Source organism: Microcaecilia unicolor, chromosome 3 (assembly GCF_901765095.1).
Source record: "Microcaecilia unicolor chromosome 3, aMicUni1.1, whole genome shotgun sequence".
NCBI classification, from domain to species: Eukaryota; Metazoa; Chordata; class Amphibia; order Gymnophiona; family Siphonopidae; genus Microcaecilia; species Microcaecilia unicolor.
The window spans coordinates 372,632,509-372,648,804 of record NC_044033.1 but is presented as its reverse complement, the minus strand read 5'-3'; the positions used below and the strand labels follow the sequence as shown (position 1 = coordinate 372,648,804).

General features: G+C 42.3%; 1 protein-coding gene across 1 annotated transcript in view; it reads left to right on the top strand.

The window, feature by feature from the left end:
* Positions 1-16,296, top strand: part of EIF2B4 (eukaryotic translation initiation factor 2B subunit delta) — a 94,066-nt gene that overhangs the window by 53,158 nt on the left and 24,612 nt on the right. Inside the window, 7 exon segments of the mRNA XM_030198585.1 lie at positions 734-940; positions 8,398-8,480; positions 10,394-10,485; positions 13,345-13,355; positions 13,358-13,461; positions 14,233-14,308; positions 14,424-14,527. Of these exon segments, the coding sequence (XP_030054445.1) occupies positions 734-940; positions 8,398-8,480; positions 10,394-10,485; positions 13,345-13,355; positions 13,358-13,461; positions 14,233-14,308; positions 14,424-14,527 (677 nt within the window).

The window sequence follows — 16,296 nt, the reverse complement described above, 5'->3', positions numbered from 1 at the left end:
AATGGTGCATTGTCCCCTCCCTAGCCTTCACCCTGTCTCTTTCTCCTCACCTAACTTCAGCTGCAGAAGAAATAGCGAAATTCCTGCTTTTCCACTGCAACAAAGCTCCCTGCAAGCTTGAGCTATATATAGTGTTGGAAATTTGGGTTGGTCTCATGAGACTTGAAACTGCAATATCAATTTGTTCTTCTGGCACTGCGTGGCTCAAGCGTATAAAGAGCCGATTCATGATGGGGAGGCAGGAATCCTGTAAGCGGCACAAGAATTGCCAAGCTTCCGAGGGGCCAGAAAAAAAGCACTTGGTGGGCTAGATTCTGGCCTATGGGCTGTAGGTTAGACAAGCTTGTGCTAAACTCTAGTGAGCAATTTACAATGTAATTATTGAAAGACTATAACAATCAGTGCAATTTATTTACTTGATATGCCATTTGATTGGAGAACAGCCCATTTTGCCAGGCTGCTGCCATTTATGAACGCTTAGAGCAGTAATGAAGTATGTTTGTGCTTTTGGCTTTAAAAAATCAACCACAAAAGAGAGAACATTGATTTCTTTTATATATCTTATACTGTTCTCATAATTTTTGTTTTATTAGTTAACTTTGTTATGGACTTATTAGTTAACTATTACTTTGAAGATGTGTGTCTCCTGGTGATTTCTGAAGAAAGGAGCTGGGACCCCCACAGGCACCCGCTTTACCGGAGGATCAGTGACTTTTTTTTTTTTTGTGTGCAGTGCCAGTGACTCTGTTGCCTTCAGCACCCAGCACTGTTCCAGCCAGTGGTGAGAAACCTGCAACTGGGAAAAGCAAGGCAGAGCTGCGAGCAGAGCGACGAGCAAAGCAGGAAGCTGAAAGGGCTGCTAAACAAGGAAAGCAGAGGGAACCTGGCCAAGTGCCCAACCTAGTGAAGCCCAAAACGGTGTCCATCGAGGTGCAGTCAGGTAGGAGATTGCTGTTTAGTGGAAATACACACAACCTGTCTTCGTACAGGTATATGTCATGCAGTGTTCTGTTATTGGCTCTAATTTTGTTTCACACGCACATACTTTCCACAAATAACGCTTCTTAAGGGAGGGACTGCATGTGAAGCTCTCTACTTAGTGTCTTGTGCATTTAGCCGTATTAATGTGTCCAAATTTAATCTCCAAAACTTGCAAATAAGAGCCAGTGTAACAGAAAATGCTTAACATCTTTGCTACGCTGTATGCTTAGTCTCACCAGTAAACAGCTGGAATGCAGAAAGTGGCCAGGGGCACTTAAGAGACATTTGACGTTGCATCTCCAAGTTTATTTAGTGCTTAATATCCTGCACAACATATAAAAAATCGGAGTGGCTTATAAATCTAAAATAGGAAGAAAATTAAAATGAGAAAAAAAAGAGGGGGAAAGGATAGTAAAAAAGGGGGGGGGGAAAGAAAACAAAACTATGATTATTGAAATGAAAAGGGGATACAGAACATAAGAATAGCCATACTAGATCAGACCAATTGTCCATCTAGCCCATATCCTGTTTCTAACAGTGGCCAATCTAGGTCACAAGTACCTGGCAGAAACCAAAATGGTAGCAACATTCCATGCTACCAATCCAAGGGCAAGCAGTGGCTTCCCCATGTCTTTCTCAGTAGCAGACTATGGACTTTTCCTCCAGGAACCCAGATATGCTAACCACCGTTGCTGCATCCTCCGGCAAAGAGTTCCAGAGCTTAACTATTATTCGTTGAGTGAAAATATATTTCCTCCTATTTGTTTTAAAAGTGTTTCTATGTAACTTTGAGGGTCCCCTAGTCTATACTTTTTGAAAGAGTAAAAAATCGATTCACTTCTACTCATTCTACACCACTCAGGATTTTGTAGACTTCAATCATATCTCCCCTCAGCCATCTCGTTTCCAAACTGAAGAGCCCTAACCTCTTTAGCCTTTCCTCATATGAGAGGAGTTCCATCCCTTTTATTTTGGTCGCTCTTCTTTTGAACCTTTTCTAATTCTGCTATATCTTTTTTTGAGATACGACGACCAGAACTCAGCGCAGTACTCAAGGTGATGTCGCACCATAGAGTGATACAGAGGCATTATAGTATTCTTGGCCTTATTTACCATCCCTTTCCTAATAATTCCTAGCATCCTGTTTGCTATTTTGGCTGCCGCCGCACACTGGGCAAAAGATTTCAGTGTATTATCTATAACAACACCTAGATCTTTTTCTTGGGTGCTGACTCCCAAGGTGGATCCTAGAAGGAATAGATAAGGGTATTAAGGTGATAAATAGGCTCATATTGGGGGATAGTCCCAGATGTGGTAAGATCGCTACTTGTTGACGTAGGCGTCTTCAAAGAGTAATGTTTTTGAGGTCAGTTTTACATTTTTTCAAAGAGGTTTGCAATCTAAGCTGGATGGGCAATGCATGCCAGAATGTAGGACTAACAGTGGTAAAAAGAATTATGGGTAGTATCGTATCTAATGTGCCAAAAGGAGGGTATGTCTAGAAGGTGTTGTTGCAATGAGTGAAGAACCTGTGGCGGAGAATACGGTGTTGAGAAGTGTGCCAAGAAAGAAGAAGCAAGATCTTATAGGTTGTCCTGTGTTGGATTGATAACCAGTGGGCAGCCTTGAGAAGAGGTGTGACATCAAAAGTTTTTGCTCCAGTGATTAGTTTAATGGAGGTGATTTGGAGCAGTTAGATACGATGAAGGTCCTTTTTGATGTAGACAGCTGTACATTGCTCGGAATGCACATTTATATAGTAATTGGCTACTCTCTACCATGGGTGTGGAGATACACAGACTCTCATGGCTGCATGTTTCTGACCTAGAACCAGTGTTTCAAGAGAGGTTAGTGAATGTACTTTGCTGAGAAGATAATCTTTTTTGAGTACAAGGTGTAGGAAGTCTCTGACCTCATTAAGAAGCACACCAACACCATCCAACCATCCAGTCCATTTCTCAGCAGCCTCCAGCTGCATCCTTCTCTACTAGGAGATTTTCAAGTGCGCCTAGGCAGCAGCACTACTACTGCCAAAGGCGTAGGCTTCCACCACCTCGCTCTGCCCAGCAGTCCCAGTCTTAAAGTTCTCACCTTCATCAGTCCCGTCCACAGAAGCCCCAGCCATCTCCCCAGTCAAAGCAAGGGACGAGCTTTTGGCTCAATGAGAGCATAGCTGCAGTTGAAGTTACCATCCTGGATGGTCTTCCGGTATGGGGGAGGCTGAAATTTTACATTAGAGGTGACCCCTTGTAACCTCTGGGTTCTTCAAATAGTCCATCTCGGTTACACGCTTCATTGGTGTCAACAACCACCAACTTGCCTAGAGGAAATCTCTGCCCTTCTTCAGGACTATGTGGTGAAACCCATAGCATCCTAGACTTAAAGGGCCCTGAGCAAATTCCTTGTCACAGAAAAGTTCAGGATGATTTCCCTGGACACCCTCCTCCCCATTATTCAGAAACAGGATTAGCTGTGCTCTCTGCACTTGAAAGATGCCTATACTTAAATATCGATACTTCCCAGTCACAGGAAGTATCTCATATTTCGAATAGGGAAACACCACGACCAGTATCACTTTCTGCCTTTTGTCCTCTCATAAGCAAACTAAGTGCTCCCACGTTAAATCTTAGCAGTTACCATGTGATAATCACTACATTAACACATGTCCTGAGTTAAAAAAATTACCTTTAAAAAGGCTTTAGATTTGCAGTTAACGCCTGCTAAAATCTGTATTATAATGCCAAATCCTAAAGCCCCCTAAATCACTTAGCTCTTCAGATAGTGACTGAATATTACCATTAAATGTATATCTAGTCACTGTGCCCTAATTCTGCCCCAGTGCTATCCAAATAGTGCCACAAATGTTGAGGAATTTTTGCCAGTACCATTCAGATAATAGACTTGTACATTAGCAGCTGCCATTAAACATACAAGTTCTTTGAAGAGCCAATGCACAAACTTTTCAGGCTAGTGATGTGTGATTTTTGACTGGTTTGAGCAGGTTTAGCAAGCACAGTGTTCAGCGAGATATGCACAAAGTGGCTCTGTATGCTTTTTATTTTGCAGGAGCAAACTGAGAATCATGCAAATTTACTACAAGTAGCTGATTTCTATTTAAATGTGCAGTCCGAGCAAAGCACAGCTGTCATAGCATGATGGCTGCTTCTCAGTGGAGCAGATTGCTGGTTTGTTTTTGCAAAGCGATCCAGGACTGGCTCAGCCTATGCTATTTTGTTATATGGTTCTTGGAGAAAAGTAGATTGTATCAAGGTCACCTAAAGTTTGTAAGGCTTGTCGCAGAAAGGCAATACTATGGCATATAAATGCCACCAAGGTTTGAGGCAAGTTACAGCATAAATGTAGCAAAAAAAACAAACCACTATTTGTGTAGTCCTACTTCTGAGGATTACATTATCCAGGTAGATATTGGTGCTGCCTTCATGATTTTTGATTGTGTCCTGTTTGCTTAGGTGCTCCAGCTTTGTTTCTTGGCCAAGATCTTGAAAGCAGCTCAGCACCGGAGACAGGAAAGACGGGTCGATAAGCTAATAGCAAAAGCAGCGTCCATAGAACATTCCGATATGGATATGCGCATAGCAACCACGCTTAGCGATTAGACTGTCCTTCGCATGCGGTACTTAGCAGGTGGCTGTTGTATGCGTGCGCTGGTGCTTTCCCTACAGCGCTGCTTACTATAATTGTGAACATCTCATTTATATGGGATTTTCTTTCATCATTGCTCACTATTTCTAAATTGTAAACTTTTACCAGGGATCTACAAGCAACTGTTTTTTTTTGCGGTGACTTTCGTGCATCGGCCCCTGAATCTCAAGCCAGGTGATCCTAAAAATGTGGAGAGAAATTTGTTATGAAAATCTCCCCCCCCCCCCCCCCCCCCATTAAAACTTAGCAATAATTGTAGATATTCATAAAAAGTAGGTTCCTAGAATAACAACTGCTAAAGATCCAGTGCTCTAAACATTAGCTAAAAATTCCAGCATTTATTCAGTTACAATCTGTTAGTAAATGGTTTATGTATCACGCACAAATATCAGTTACAGCTCAACCCATCTTACAGGACAGATAAAGCTGTTTCATTTTTATCTGCTGTTATTTACTGTTGTGTTATCTTTAGCGTTTATTGTCAGATCTTTATTGTGACACAGATTTCAAATTTGAGTCATGCACTGGATGTTAAATAACTCCATTCAGAATATGTAGCTGAAAGGGGCCACTGGATTACAAAAAAAAACCTGCCAAGTCGCTCCTGATGCTGCAGCAAAGTCCATAGCAGTGTGCTCAGATGGTATGAAGTAAGGAGATGAAACCCGTACCTTAGTAGAAGATTAAAATAAGAATGTTAAAATGTAATTTATTATAAAATGTGAAGTGCCTTAACATTTTCATACATAGAACAATTTTTGTCAAATATGCACAAAGTCGGGCTGTATTTTAAATACAGATATTGGTGGGTTGATGCTCGGAACTCCAGCACTAAAGCGAACAGCACCCACCCCATACTGCATGAACAGTGCAGAGACATAGCCTCCCAAAGCTCAATGCTAATGGATGCATATTATCTGCGTTCTTTGAAACTGAAAAGGAAGGGGGAGGATTGTGCCTGGTGTCTGCACACGAGAGTTTCACAGTAAGCACAGCTGTTGTGCACATCTCCAGTCAAACCTGGAAGTGAAGCACACACCGTTCTTCTGTGCCTTTAAATATAAGCTTTTCAATAAAGATTTTAAACAGAAAATCCAGAAGAAATTCTCGCTTCAAACCACTCTACATCACCTTTTGACCTGGCAGTAAGTTTCCAGCATTAAGGGCGCTGTTTGTGCGCTGTTCTCTGAAGTGGAGGAGTGGCCTAGTGGTTAGGGTGGTGGACTTTGGTCCTGGGGAACTGAGGAACTGAGTTCAATTCCAGGCACAGGCAGCTCCTTGTGACTCTGGGCAAGTCACTTAACCCTCCATTGCCCCATGTAAGCCGCATTGAGCCTGCCATGAGTGGGAAAGCGCGGGGTACAAATGTAACAAAAAAAATATTGGGAGCAGGTGCGGCCCAAAGCAATCTGCTGCCTGAAGCAGGGATGATATGGTGCCCCAGTCCTCCCGCATTGCTCCCCCCCCCCCGCCCCCCAAGTCCACACTCTCTCCCAACTCCTTCCCCATGCCTACCTTCTTTTTTATTTGGTTGCTTTCAAAAGTCAGTGGCAGCAGCAATTCCCATGTGCTGCCCTATACTGCAGCCCACCTCTCTGACATAACTTTGTTTCCTTGGAGGTGGGCCACAGTACAGAGAAAAAGCTGGTGCTGGTGGCAGGGCAGTACATGGAAATCGCTGCTGCTGCGTTCTCAAAGGAAGGTAGGCTTGGGGGGGTGTTGAGGAAGGAAGGGGGCGATGCCACTCCATAAAGAGTGCTGCCTGAGGCCCTCACCTCAGTTGGCCTAATGGTACAGCTGCCACTTACTGGGAGGGAATACAAAATGACCTTATTAATATCCATTTGGCTACATTTAAATACAGTTTGTGGCCATCTTTGGTGTGCATGTTGTTTCTTGTGCTAGTGCTGTCTGAACATTCTGTGCACATTAACGCCGGCACAAGGCCAGCACTAATTGCCTCTAGCGCCAGTGTTAGGTTCTGAGTATCAGGGCCTGGAAGAGGTAAATCCACAGTTCAGCCATAACCTGTTCTGAGTGCGAGATGACATCTGATACCAAAAACACGTCTATTTGTAGTGAAGACTAGTGAGCAATGAGCATAACTATAAATGTTTGTGGTACTTGTCAGCTTAATTTTCAAAGTACACACATTCTTTCCACCACTGCAGGGGAGGTGTTCCTGTAGGTGGAATTTTGGAACTCTGGCATAATTTTGCATTTTCAGTCGTGTGCACATATTTTTAATTCCAAAAGGTGTTCACACAAATTGTCTGGTTTAAATGAGTGCGTGCTTTTCCTGACATCTTTTTTACAGTGAAAATAAATGTGTCCTTTTACTTTGAAAATTATGTAGAAAGTCCTCGGAGTAAAAAGTATGTGTATGCTTTTCACTATTGTAGTCTGTTAGGAAGTTGCCCCATGTGTACTGTTAGTTTTCACTTGGCTTATGGTGTCCGTAGGGTTTCTGTTTGACATATTGAAGTCAAGCTGTGAACATAACGTCTTCAACTTGCACATAAGCTTCTGTTGGGAGATGTTTCTGTGTATATATAGCACTGCAGTGAATTCTGTAGACCTACAGATGGCTTTGCCTGTGACTAAATATTGATATTCATGTGGGTTAATAAACCTTGTTAATTGTACTTTGAGTAATTTTTTGGGTTTGATGGCTGTCCTCTTTTTAAACCTTTGAAGACTATGTTGGTCTGGAATGCAGGACCCACATCTGAGAACTGACAGCCATATTAAGCCATGCTTAATAATTGTCACCAAACAAACACATGATGCTATGTTTCATCTTGCATGAAGGACTCTTGCAGAGAAAGAAGCCATAAACAAACGTAATGGGGAGAGAGAGAAGAAAAAAATACTGCAAACTACATCATAAAGAAGTGATTATTTCAAAATTAAACTATTTTAACCAAGATTACTGTGGGGACTGATTATGCCACAAAAGAAATGTAAGTAATCCAAAGCAGATTCCAAATGAAAAGCTTTAAGAAAATGATCTAAAAACAAATTGAGGCAATCGGCATTTATTCACCACTGCATGAAAATGCTATATTTAAATATTTTTTCATTACTAAATAAGCACGTCTTGCTTGTTATTTCTAAAATTTCAAATTCATCAGTGAAAAATAATTCACATGGACCAGATTCAACTTATTTATGTTTCTATTGTGGTATGATTGGTTGCTTTGCTAATTCTATTTAATATAGTTTAATTTTGATATAACTCCTTCTTATCTTGTAATGCAGGAAGCAAGAGGTAATTGGGACGCTGGTAATTGGGAAACAAAACTGGAGCTGGGCAGATTTCTACGGTCCACACCCTGATCGTGACTGAATAGCTAGGGATGGGCTGGAGTGTAAATTTTAAGGGGCTTCAACGTTAGCTTTAGAATTTAGTACAAGGACAGTACTGGACAGACTTCTACAGTCTGTGCCCTGAGAAACTCGGGTATACATATAAAGTATCACATACCATGTAAAATGAGTTTATCTTGTTGGGCAGACTGGATGGACCATACAAGTCTTCATCTGCCATCATTTACTATGTTACTATGTTAAGAGGTGATATGTTACAGAGGGCTCTGCTTCGGTGTGGATCTGCCTTGCGATCAGGGATGTGTCTGCATGCAGTGTGTGAAGCCCAGAGCACCGTGACCCTAAGGCATGCATGAGCTTGAATGTGCTTGCTGTGTAACTAACTTTTGCATTCTGATTCTGAGAAGTCTTCTTTAATTACAGTGGTCAAGCGGCTGCCCGAGCATGTGCAAGTCAATGACCTTGCAATTCTGAAAAGATCAGCAAAGAAGCTTGAAGGTCAGCAGGTATGAGAGCAGAGGAAATGATGGAGTGGCTTTCAATTGATCCCAGATTTAGTCCTTCTCATCTGCTGCTCCATGGCAGCCCTGCAAGTCACAGCACAGTCTTGCATGCCCTGACCAGCTGCTGCCAGTTCTCTGCACTTCAGCTTCTGTTGTATGTACTTTTCAGCAAAAAGCAGAACTTTGATTGTTGCCATTTTGGTGCCAGCATTTCAGCTCTGCTGTCAGAGCATAGAACCTTTGGCCACAATAATTTTAGACACCTAGATGACAACATTCAAAAGTTCCCCCCATGACCCACTGACCTCTGGTACTCAGGAGCAGGGCTCGTGCCTGCTCATTGCTGCAACAGAGGTCCTTGAGCAGAATGGAAATGAGTGCTGCCCCAGGTGGTGTATGTGAGGCAGGACAGAACAGTTTTTCTGTAGAGCTGTCCTTCTCACAGGCACCACTTGTGGCAGCTCCCTTCTGCTCCCAAACACCAGAGGTCAGTGCGTTGGGGGAGGGGTGAACTTTTGGATTCTGCCATTTGGGCGTCCAAAAGTTCTATGCCCCGACAGCAGTGCTGAAATGCCGGTGCCAAACTGGAAGTGCCCAAAGCTCACATACCATTTTCCGCAACCCCAGACAGAACTTTATCTATTTGCTCCTCCATAGTCAGCAGCAACCTACAGCCTAAGAGATGTGGATTCAGATCTTCAGAAGGCCAAAGAATATTCATGTAATAGAGGCTTGCTTAGTGCTGCTGAATTGTATCATTTCCAGATGATCTTGCGGCATGGGGAGGATAACATGTGGACCCCCCCCCCCTCCAAGCCGCCTTGTTTGTAGGGCTGGGAAGAGTGGATGGTAACAGTTTCCTCTCAGATTATGTTTACTTTGGAGCTGGCTAGGTGTTTTAAGAGTGCCTTAGTTCAGGGATTCTTAACCTTTTTTTGTTCTCGCACCCCTTTAACTGATCAATGAAACCTTCACACCACCTTCCTAAATCATGTGTCTACTAGTGACTACTGACAACAACATATGTCACTAAAATTACAATAGTACACAGCTATACTACTAGAGAAGTCACCCTTAAAGATACAGTTCTATATAAATTGTATGTAACTGTTGAATAAAATGTCTGTTCAGAAATTATATGTATTTGGAGACCTTTCATTCATAAGCATTGAAACAACAATTAAATATTAGTCATTAGGTCACAGCCTTTGTCACAAAGACATGATTGTGTAATCTGGAAAAGTGTGCAAATAAACTTTTTAAAAAAACCCCAAATGTACATCGCCATTAGTGAGAGAGTTGTTGCTATTTACCCTTGACCAATCTTGAAACTGTGGTTCAGTTTTCAACAGCAAACACACATATAATTGTAAGCTCTCTGAGCACGGACTGTCTTTTGTGTATGGTGTACAGCGCTGCTTATGCCTTGTAGTGCTATAGAAATGATAAGTAGTAGTATATAATGACATGCATTCCGTTTTTGTTTCTGTCCTGGGCAGATTCCTTTGAAAACTGTCCTAATAACTGTCTTCACTCTGTCTAGAAAAATTTTTCAATGGATTACCTCAGATTTCAAGACCCTTCTCTGTGCACCTGGGTGTGGGCACTACCTGTTAAAAGCCCCTTTCTTGGTGGGAAAGCTCAATATTGCTGAGGTGTATATTTCTAAGTTCTTTGTTTAGCTTCACATATGTTTGTTCAAGGTTCAAACTGTAGTGCTCTCTGGTCCTGAGAGTTAAATGTTCTCCATTTCAGAATGCAGTAATAGGCCTTTTATTCTCAGAAGTCTTTGGTTCATATTCCTCTTTTAAACTAGTTATCTAGGACTGTGACCTTGTATTATAGTCTTACTGTATCAAGGCTGTGCTTCTGCTGATGGCTTCTATTTACTGTGGCTTGGTTGCTGTGTTTTTCAGGTACCACTCCGGCCTGGTTATGGATCCACAGTCTACCTCTTTTCTCACTTGCAGCAGTACAGTCGGAAGATCCCTCTAACACAGCAGATGAGGTGTGGTCCCCAAATGCATTCCAGGATATGTCTCATCTCTCCTCATGACCTTGTCTCACTGGTTTTACTACGAATTAATGTACTAAGGCTGTGTTGGTGATGAGCTGTAGGAACAGTGCATTACTGCACCCACATCTTGTTAGATTCTTTGCAGGCTGTGATCTTTACATAACCAACAGGAGCACTGTTCCATTTAAGCTGAGTGGGAGTCCTCCACCTACAGGCCTGGCAGTTCTGTTTCACTATCACATTTCTAATAGTGAGGGACAGGCAAGCTCTGCAGGACTCCAGGGCTCCTGCCTGTCCCTAGTGACTGAAAACACAATATTGAGCACCAGCCCCCACTCACAGCAATGCAGCTGAAGGACTCCCACTCAGCTTAGAGGGAGCAATGAACAGGAGAACTGTTGCACATGAGCATTTGAGATTGCTCACACACAGATCCTGCAAAGAATCCAGTTTCCTCTAGGACCCATATGCCTACTGCACCTGTGCACTGCTTGTTTTCCCAAACAGCTTTAATCATGAGTGTAATATGCACATGGCATCATTCCCTGGAAGATGACAGAACAATGAGAAGTGGCAGATTGGTATGATGAGCATAGCAGCAGGGAGCAGAAAATATGATATAGTGTATGTCCTTGAAAGTTCTGTGTGAGGAATGAGCTGTTCAGGAAGTAGGAAACATGAACCAGACACAAGCTGTGTGTACAGCCTGAAACTGATAGAATCTCACTTTACATAGGAAGTTTTAGAATGTTTTTTTTTTCAACAACTTTTGAGATAAAGCTCTGAAATAGTTTGCCATTTGCATTGAGCTAGAGATGTTTAAGAATAATGTGGATGTGTTTATGCAAAGGGTTAATTAGAATTATTTGAGTTTTAAGCTCAAAGCATGTAAATAGCAGGTGCTTAGGACTAAGGGACTCCTGATTGTCTAAAAATAGTAAGGGAATATTTACCCCCACCATTGTGTCAGGAAGGTATTGGAGGATAGATCTGCTTACCTCTCTGCCTACTATTCAATGACAGGGAGGACCGCTGAATATGGAATCCGAAACATGACAGATAAATTATCCATTTATGGAAGGCGGTAGAACTAGAGGACATGAAATGAGGTTGAAGGGGGCCGCAAACTCAAGAAAAATGTCAGGAAGTATTTTTTTCACAGAGAGAGTGGTGGATAGTTGGAATGCCCTCCCGCGGGAGGTGGTGGTGGAAATGAAAACGGTAACAGAATTGAAAAATGTGTGGGATAAACATAAAGGAATCCTGTTCAGAAGGAGTGGATTCTCAGAAGCTTAGTGGAGATTGGGTGGCAGCACCAGTGGTTGGGAGGCGGGGCTAGTACTGGGCAGACGTCTACGGTCTGTGCCCTGAAAATAGTAGATACAAATCAAGGTCAGGTATACATATAAAGTAGCGCATATGAGTTTATCTTGTTGGGCAGACTGGATGGACCATACAGGTCTTTTTCTGCCATCACCTACTATGTTATCTGACTAGAGGCTGAATGTTGTTGCTGTCTAGTAACCTGTGTCCCCTGCTTCTGTTATACAAAAAAAGTTTGACTGTCGAGTTGTCTGGCCAGAATTTATGCATTAACTGCCATAGAATTTCTGAGCAAAAGCACCTATGTGTTTTTGACTTTGGTCCTGAGGAACTCAGTTCGATTCCGGGCACAGACAGCTCCTTGTGACTCTGGGCAAGTCACTTAACCCTCCATTGCCTGCCGCATTGAGCCTGCCATGAGTGGGAAAGCGCGGGGTACAAATGTAACAAAAAAAAAAAAAAAACTATTGGGTGCTAATAGTGTATGTGATTTAAGTATCAGCCATAATGTTGAGGGTTTTTTTTCTGTTAACAATTAGGTTTAAAGTACAGCTCAAAATAAGATCAGAAGCTTTTAGAAGCATTAGCAAATCATGTTCACCAAGTATTATTATTATTATTAGGTATAACAATAAAGACTGTTGGATTCTTATCTCCAGTGGTGATTCGTCTTTGGTCAGCCTCTACTTTTGCCTTCCACGCTCATGTGTATTACAAACACATCCCTCTACAGAGCTTCATCTCCACAGGTTCTTCTCCTTAGAAATCCTGAAGTTTTTTTTAATTTGCTTAAAGAGGATAGGCCTGGAAATTGGGGACATTTTGCCCTCCTTCCCTTATCAGAACTCTTTTCTCACATGGGACATAGTATGAATGATCAGAAGCTTGGTCTTAAATGTGCACCTTTGATGGTGAATTTATAGGAAAATCTGAAAGAGTTACTCTGTTTAGCTGAGGTGGAAGGGGAAGCTGTCAGAGGCAGGAATGTGTTACCTGCAGGGTTGTAGCCAGGAAGTACCTAACCTGAATCTTCAGTGTGTCAGGCAGGCTTCTAGCTCAGCCTCTAATGGTGCGCTCTGAGGCCCATCCTTTTGTCTGGTGGAGGAGTTGAGTGGAGGGAATAGGAGAGTATATAACAAGAATGTGCAGGTGTAGGATGGGAGATTGCTGGGAAAAATTATCAAGGTGTTGTAAAAGTGCGGACTACTTGAAACTGGATCAGATAATATATAGGGAGGTGGTGGGGGAAGTGGGGTAGTGTTTTAAATGGCTATTGATGTTGATCTAATTAAATAGTATGTTCTGAAGATTACAACCCAACAATACTACTTTATGTATGCTTCCATATAAACTTTAATTAAAAAAACAAATTTTCACATAAAGCATGCAGCAATGTGATGTCTGGGGCCTACCTGAACCGTTAGCATCTTTCCTTTAAGCAAGTCCATCGGAACAGAACATACATTCATTGTCTGGTTCTACAACAGCTGCTAATCGGTCCTCTGTTTTTTCTCCCTATCTTCTCAGCATCCCCTGCACGTTATCCACCCAGCTGTGGTGCAGCTTGGTCTACAGTACTCAGAAGGCATTATCACTGGTTCTAACTCTCGCTGCATTGCCCTCCTGCGTGCCCTCAACAGGTGTGTGCACTTTAACAGTCTGTGAGAGCCAACTTTCCCCCTCCACTTGAGGGGCAAAGCAGAGGATGGAATCAGTCAAGTATGTTTATTTTAAAATGTAAGGAAATAATAATTTACAGTGAGGGCAAAAAGACTGGTGCCAGAGGTAATTGAAGGTCTGGCATAAAGTTATTCCAGAGTGACTATATTGGCAGAATCAATAATGGGTTATCGGAATGCCTGAGGATAATTTGCAGGGGGCGATTATTGTACCACAGCGAGTCTGAACATAGAGGGCAAATGTCATCTTTTCAATCTTTAGGCAGGTACCAGAGGGTAATAAGGAAGCATCCATAATTGAAGCTGTGGCCTTTTAAAATCTTAATGTTCCTTTTGCTGCATTGATGGGACTGATCTTTCATCTCTGCCGTGTCACGGTTGTGATATGAGCAGTGGCCAGTGTAGTCCGGTCATAGTCTGGGTTTTGGATTGTGTTTTTGGTTTGATCTTGTATTTAAAACAGAAAATGTGTAGAAAACTCCAGAAAACAGATTAGAATCAGAATGGATCTAAATATGGTCCAAATGTCAACTCATTTCTTCTTTGCTTGTCCTGCATTCTGACATGCTGTGGATAGCTCATTGAATGTTCCATTTTCTCTCACCTCCTGAGCCTCTCTCTCTCTCATCCGTCTAGGTATTTGTTTATTATTTTTTTATGCGTCTCTTTTTCCCTGCTGTCTCCAGGTGAAATATCTTTCTTTTCTAATTTGCTTTCCTTTTCTTTACTGGCTCAGGTTATCCAAGACTATTCCACTCCTCCAAATGAGGAACTCTCGAGAGACTTGGTCAACAAGCTGGACCCTACATCAGGTGAGGGATGAATCTGTTTTCTTGGATGGTGCAGACAGGAACAGAACTGTGACCAGGCTGAGACACACACCAGTGTGTTTTGCCCATTTTTCCTTTTTCTTTGTCCCCTGTATAGCTTTCTGAATCAGTTGCCGCCTGCTTTCTGTCAGCATGAGCAACGCCATCAAGTACTTGAAGAAGGAAATATCCAACATACCCAGCAATATGAAAGAAGAGGAGGTGAGAGAGATTTCTGATTTTGAGGGCAAGGGGAGAATGTCCTTGTTTATGCAGATTCGAGTCTGTCCATCTCTGTTGTTCCTATTCTTTGTGCCTCAGTGATCGCCAACGTATCTGTGATATTGCAATGTACTTCCATGGTAGGTCGCTTTCATTATAGGTAAAGCTTGGAGATAAGTATTAAAAGCTGGCCCAGGAGCTCAGTTGCTAAGTGCTATGGTCCCTGGTTTGATTCCCACATTGGTCCTTCCACTCCCTGGTTGACTAGGGTTGGGGTTGTTTACAGTCCCCCATGAGTAGAGGAGGAGATTGCTTACATGTAACATCTAGTACACGGATTCAGTGTCCATGTATGCAGGGTTCCAGAAGGAGAACCATAGCCTGCAGATAAAGGAGAGCCTAATCCTGCAAGCCTAGGAGGTGATCCAATAGACTTTGAAATGGGGTGGAGGTTAGGATGGTAAAGTCTGGTTTTGGGGGCATATATGGAAGTTGGCAAGAAACACATCCCCCCCCTCCCCCCCCCAATAATGTGCCAGTCTTTCCAGAAGAAGGCCAATTTGCCTAAGAGGTGAAGTATATGAAAGACAAATTTGCATAACCCAGGAACTTAACCACTAATTTTTCTTGTGTACCTTTATCAGAAGGGGTGCCAAACAAAGGTGTTGGCTGTTCTTCAAGAAGTAGCAGTATTCATTGGTGTATATGCTGTTTGATTGTGGCTGCTGCTAGATCCTGATATATCTCATTGTCATAGGTTTCCCAAGTAACTTCTCCCCTTTTGCTGGCTTTTGTTGCCATTGCTTCCTTTTCACAATAACTATGAAAGTAGGCATTTATATCTTTAGGGAGATTATTACTGTCGGAGTCCCACACAGAGTGCCCACCGATTTCATAGTGGACTTTACTGTTCTCGAGTGCGTGCATGGATTGCCTCAAGACTTGATTATTATTATTCGTTTTGTATAGGCCTGCCTAAATACCAGTTGAGGAAAATACAGTTTCTTGAGAATATGGCTGAAAGAGTGATTACTGGTACAAAATTACATGAGCATATTATATCAGTTCTGAACAACGCCTTTTGGAGAGAGTTGGGAATGTTTCCATAGGTACTGTAAGATATGGATGTTTGTGTCTACATATGGGAAAGGATAGCAGGTGATGTGGTTGGGTGTTCTGATGTCTCAATTATGTATTATTTATGGTTACGTAAAACCATGGTCAGACTTTGTGCTATAACGGCACGTAAGATAAATTAAATCAATTAAATCCCTGCAGATCTTCCAAACTGTCTCTACTCTCCTTTTTTTTTATATGTTCAGTCTCACGGCCCTACTCATACCCTACCACCTAGTCACATAATCCCCACTGTCCTCCTTAATCCCTGCTCAGTCTCATCTACCACTATCCACCCTCCTAATCCCTAAATCCTCACCCTAACCAATCCCCATTCCTTACTGACACACATTCCCATGCAAGCCCTGAGTCCCAGCTAATACTCCCAGTCCACAGCCAATCTTAGAATCTGTCTGTCTCCCACTCAGTTTCAGAATCTCTACCCAAGTCTTAGTGCCTGCTGTCCCGCATTCCCAATTATACGTTATAGGGATAATTCTGAAAAAAATTGGCAAAATTTTTAAGGTGTGCTAACGAATGCACATCATGTAAAATAGGCACAATATATGTATGTATCATCTGCCACCTGGATAAGTTAGCTTTGAATATTAGTGTGTATGTGTATGCAGAGCAAAAAGGTTTTTTCTGTACTC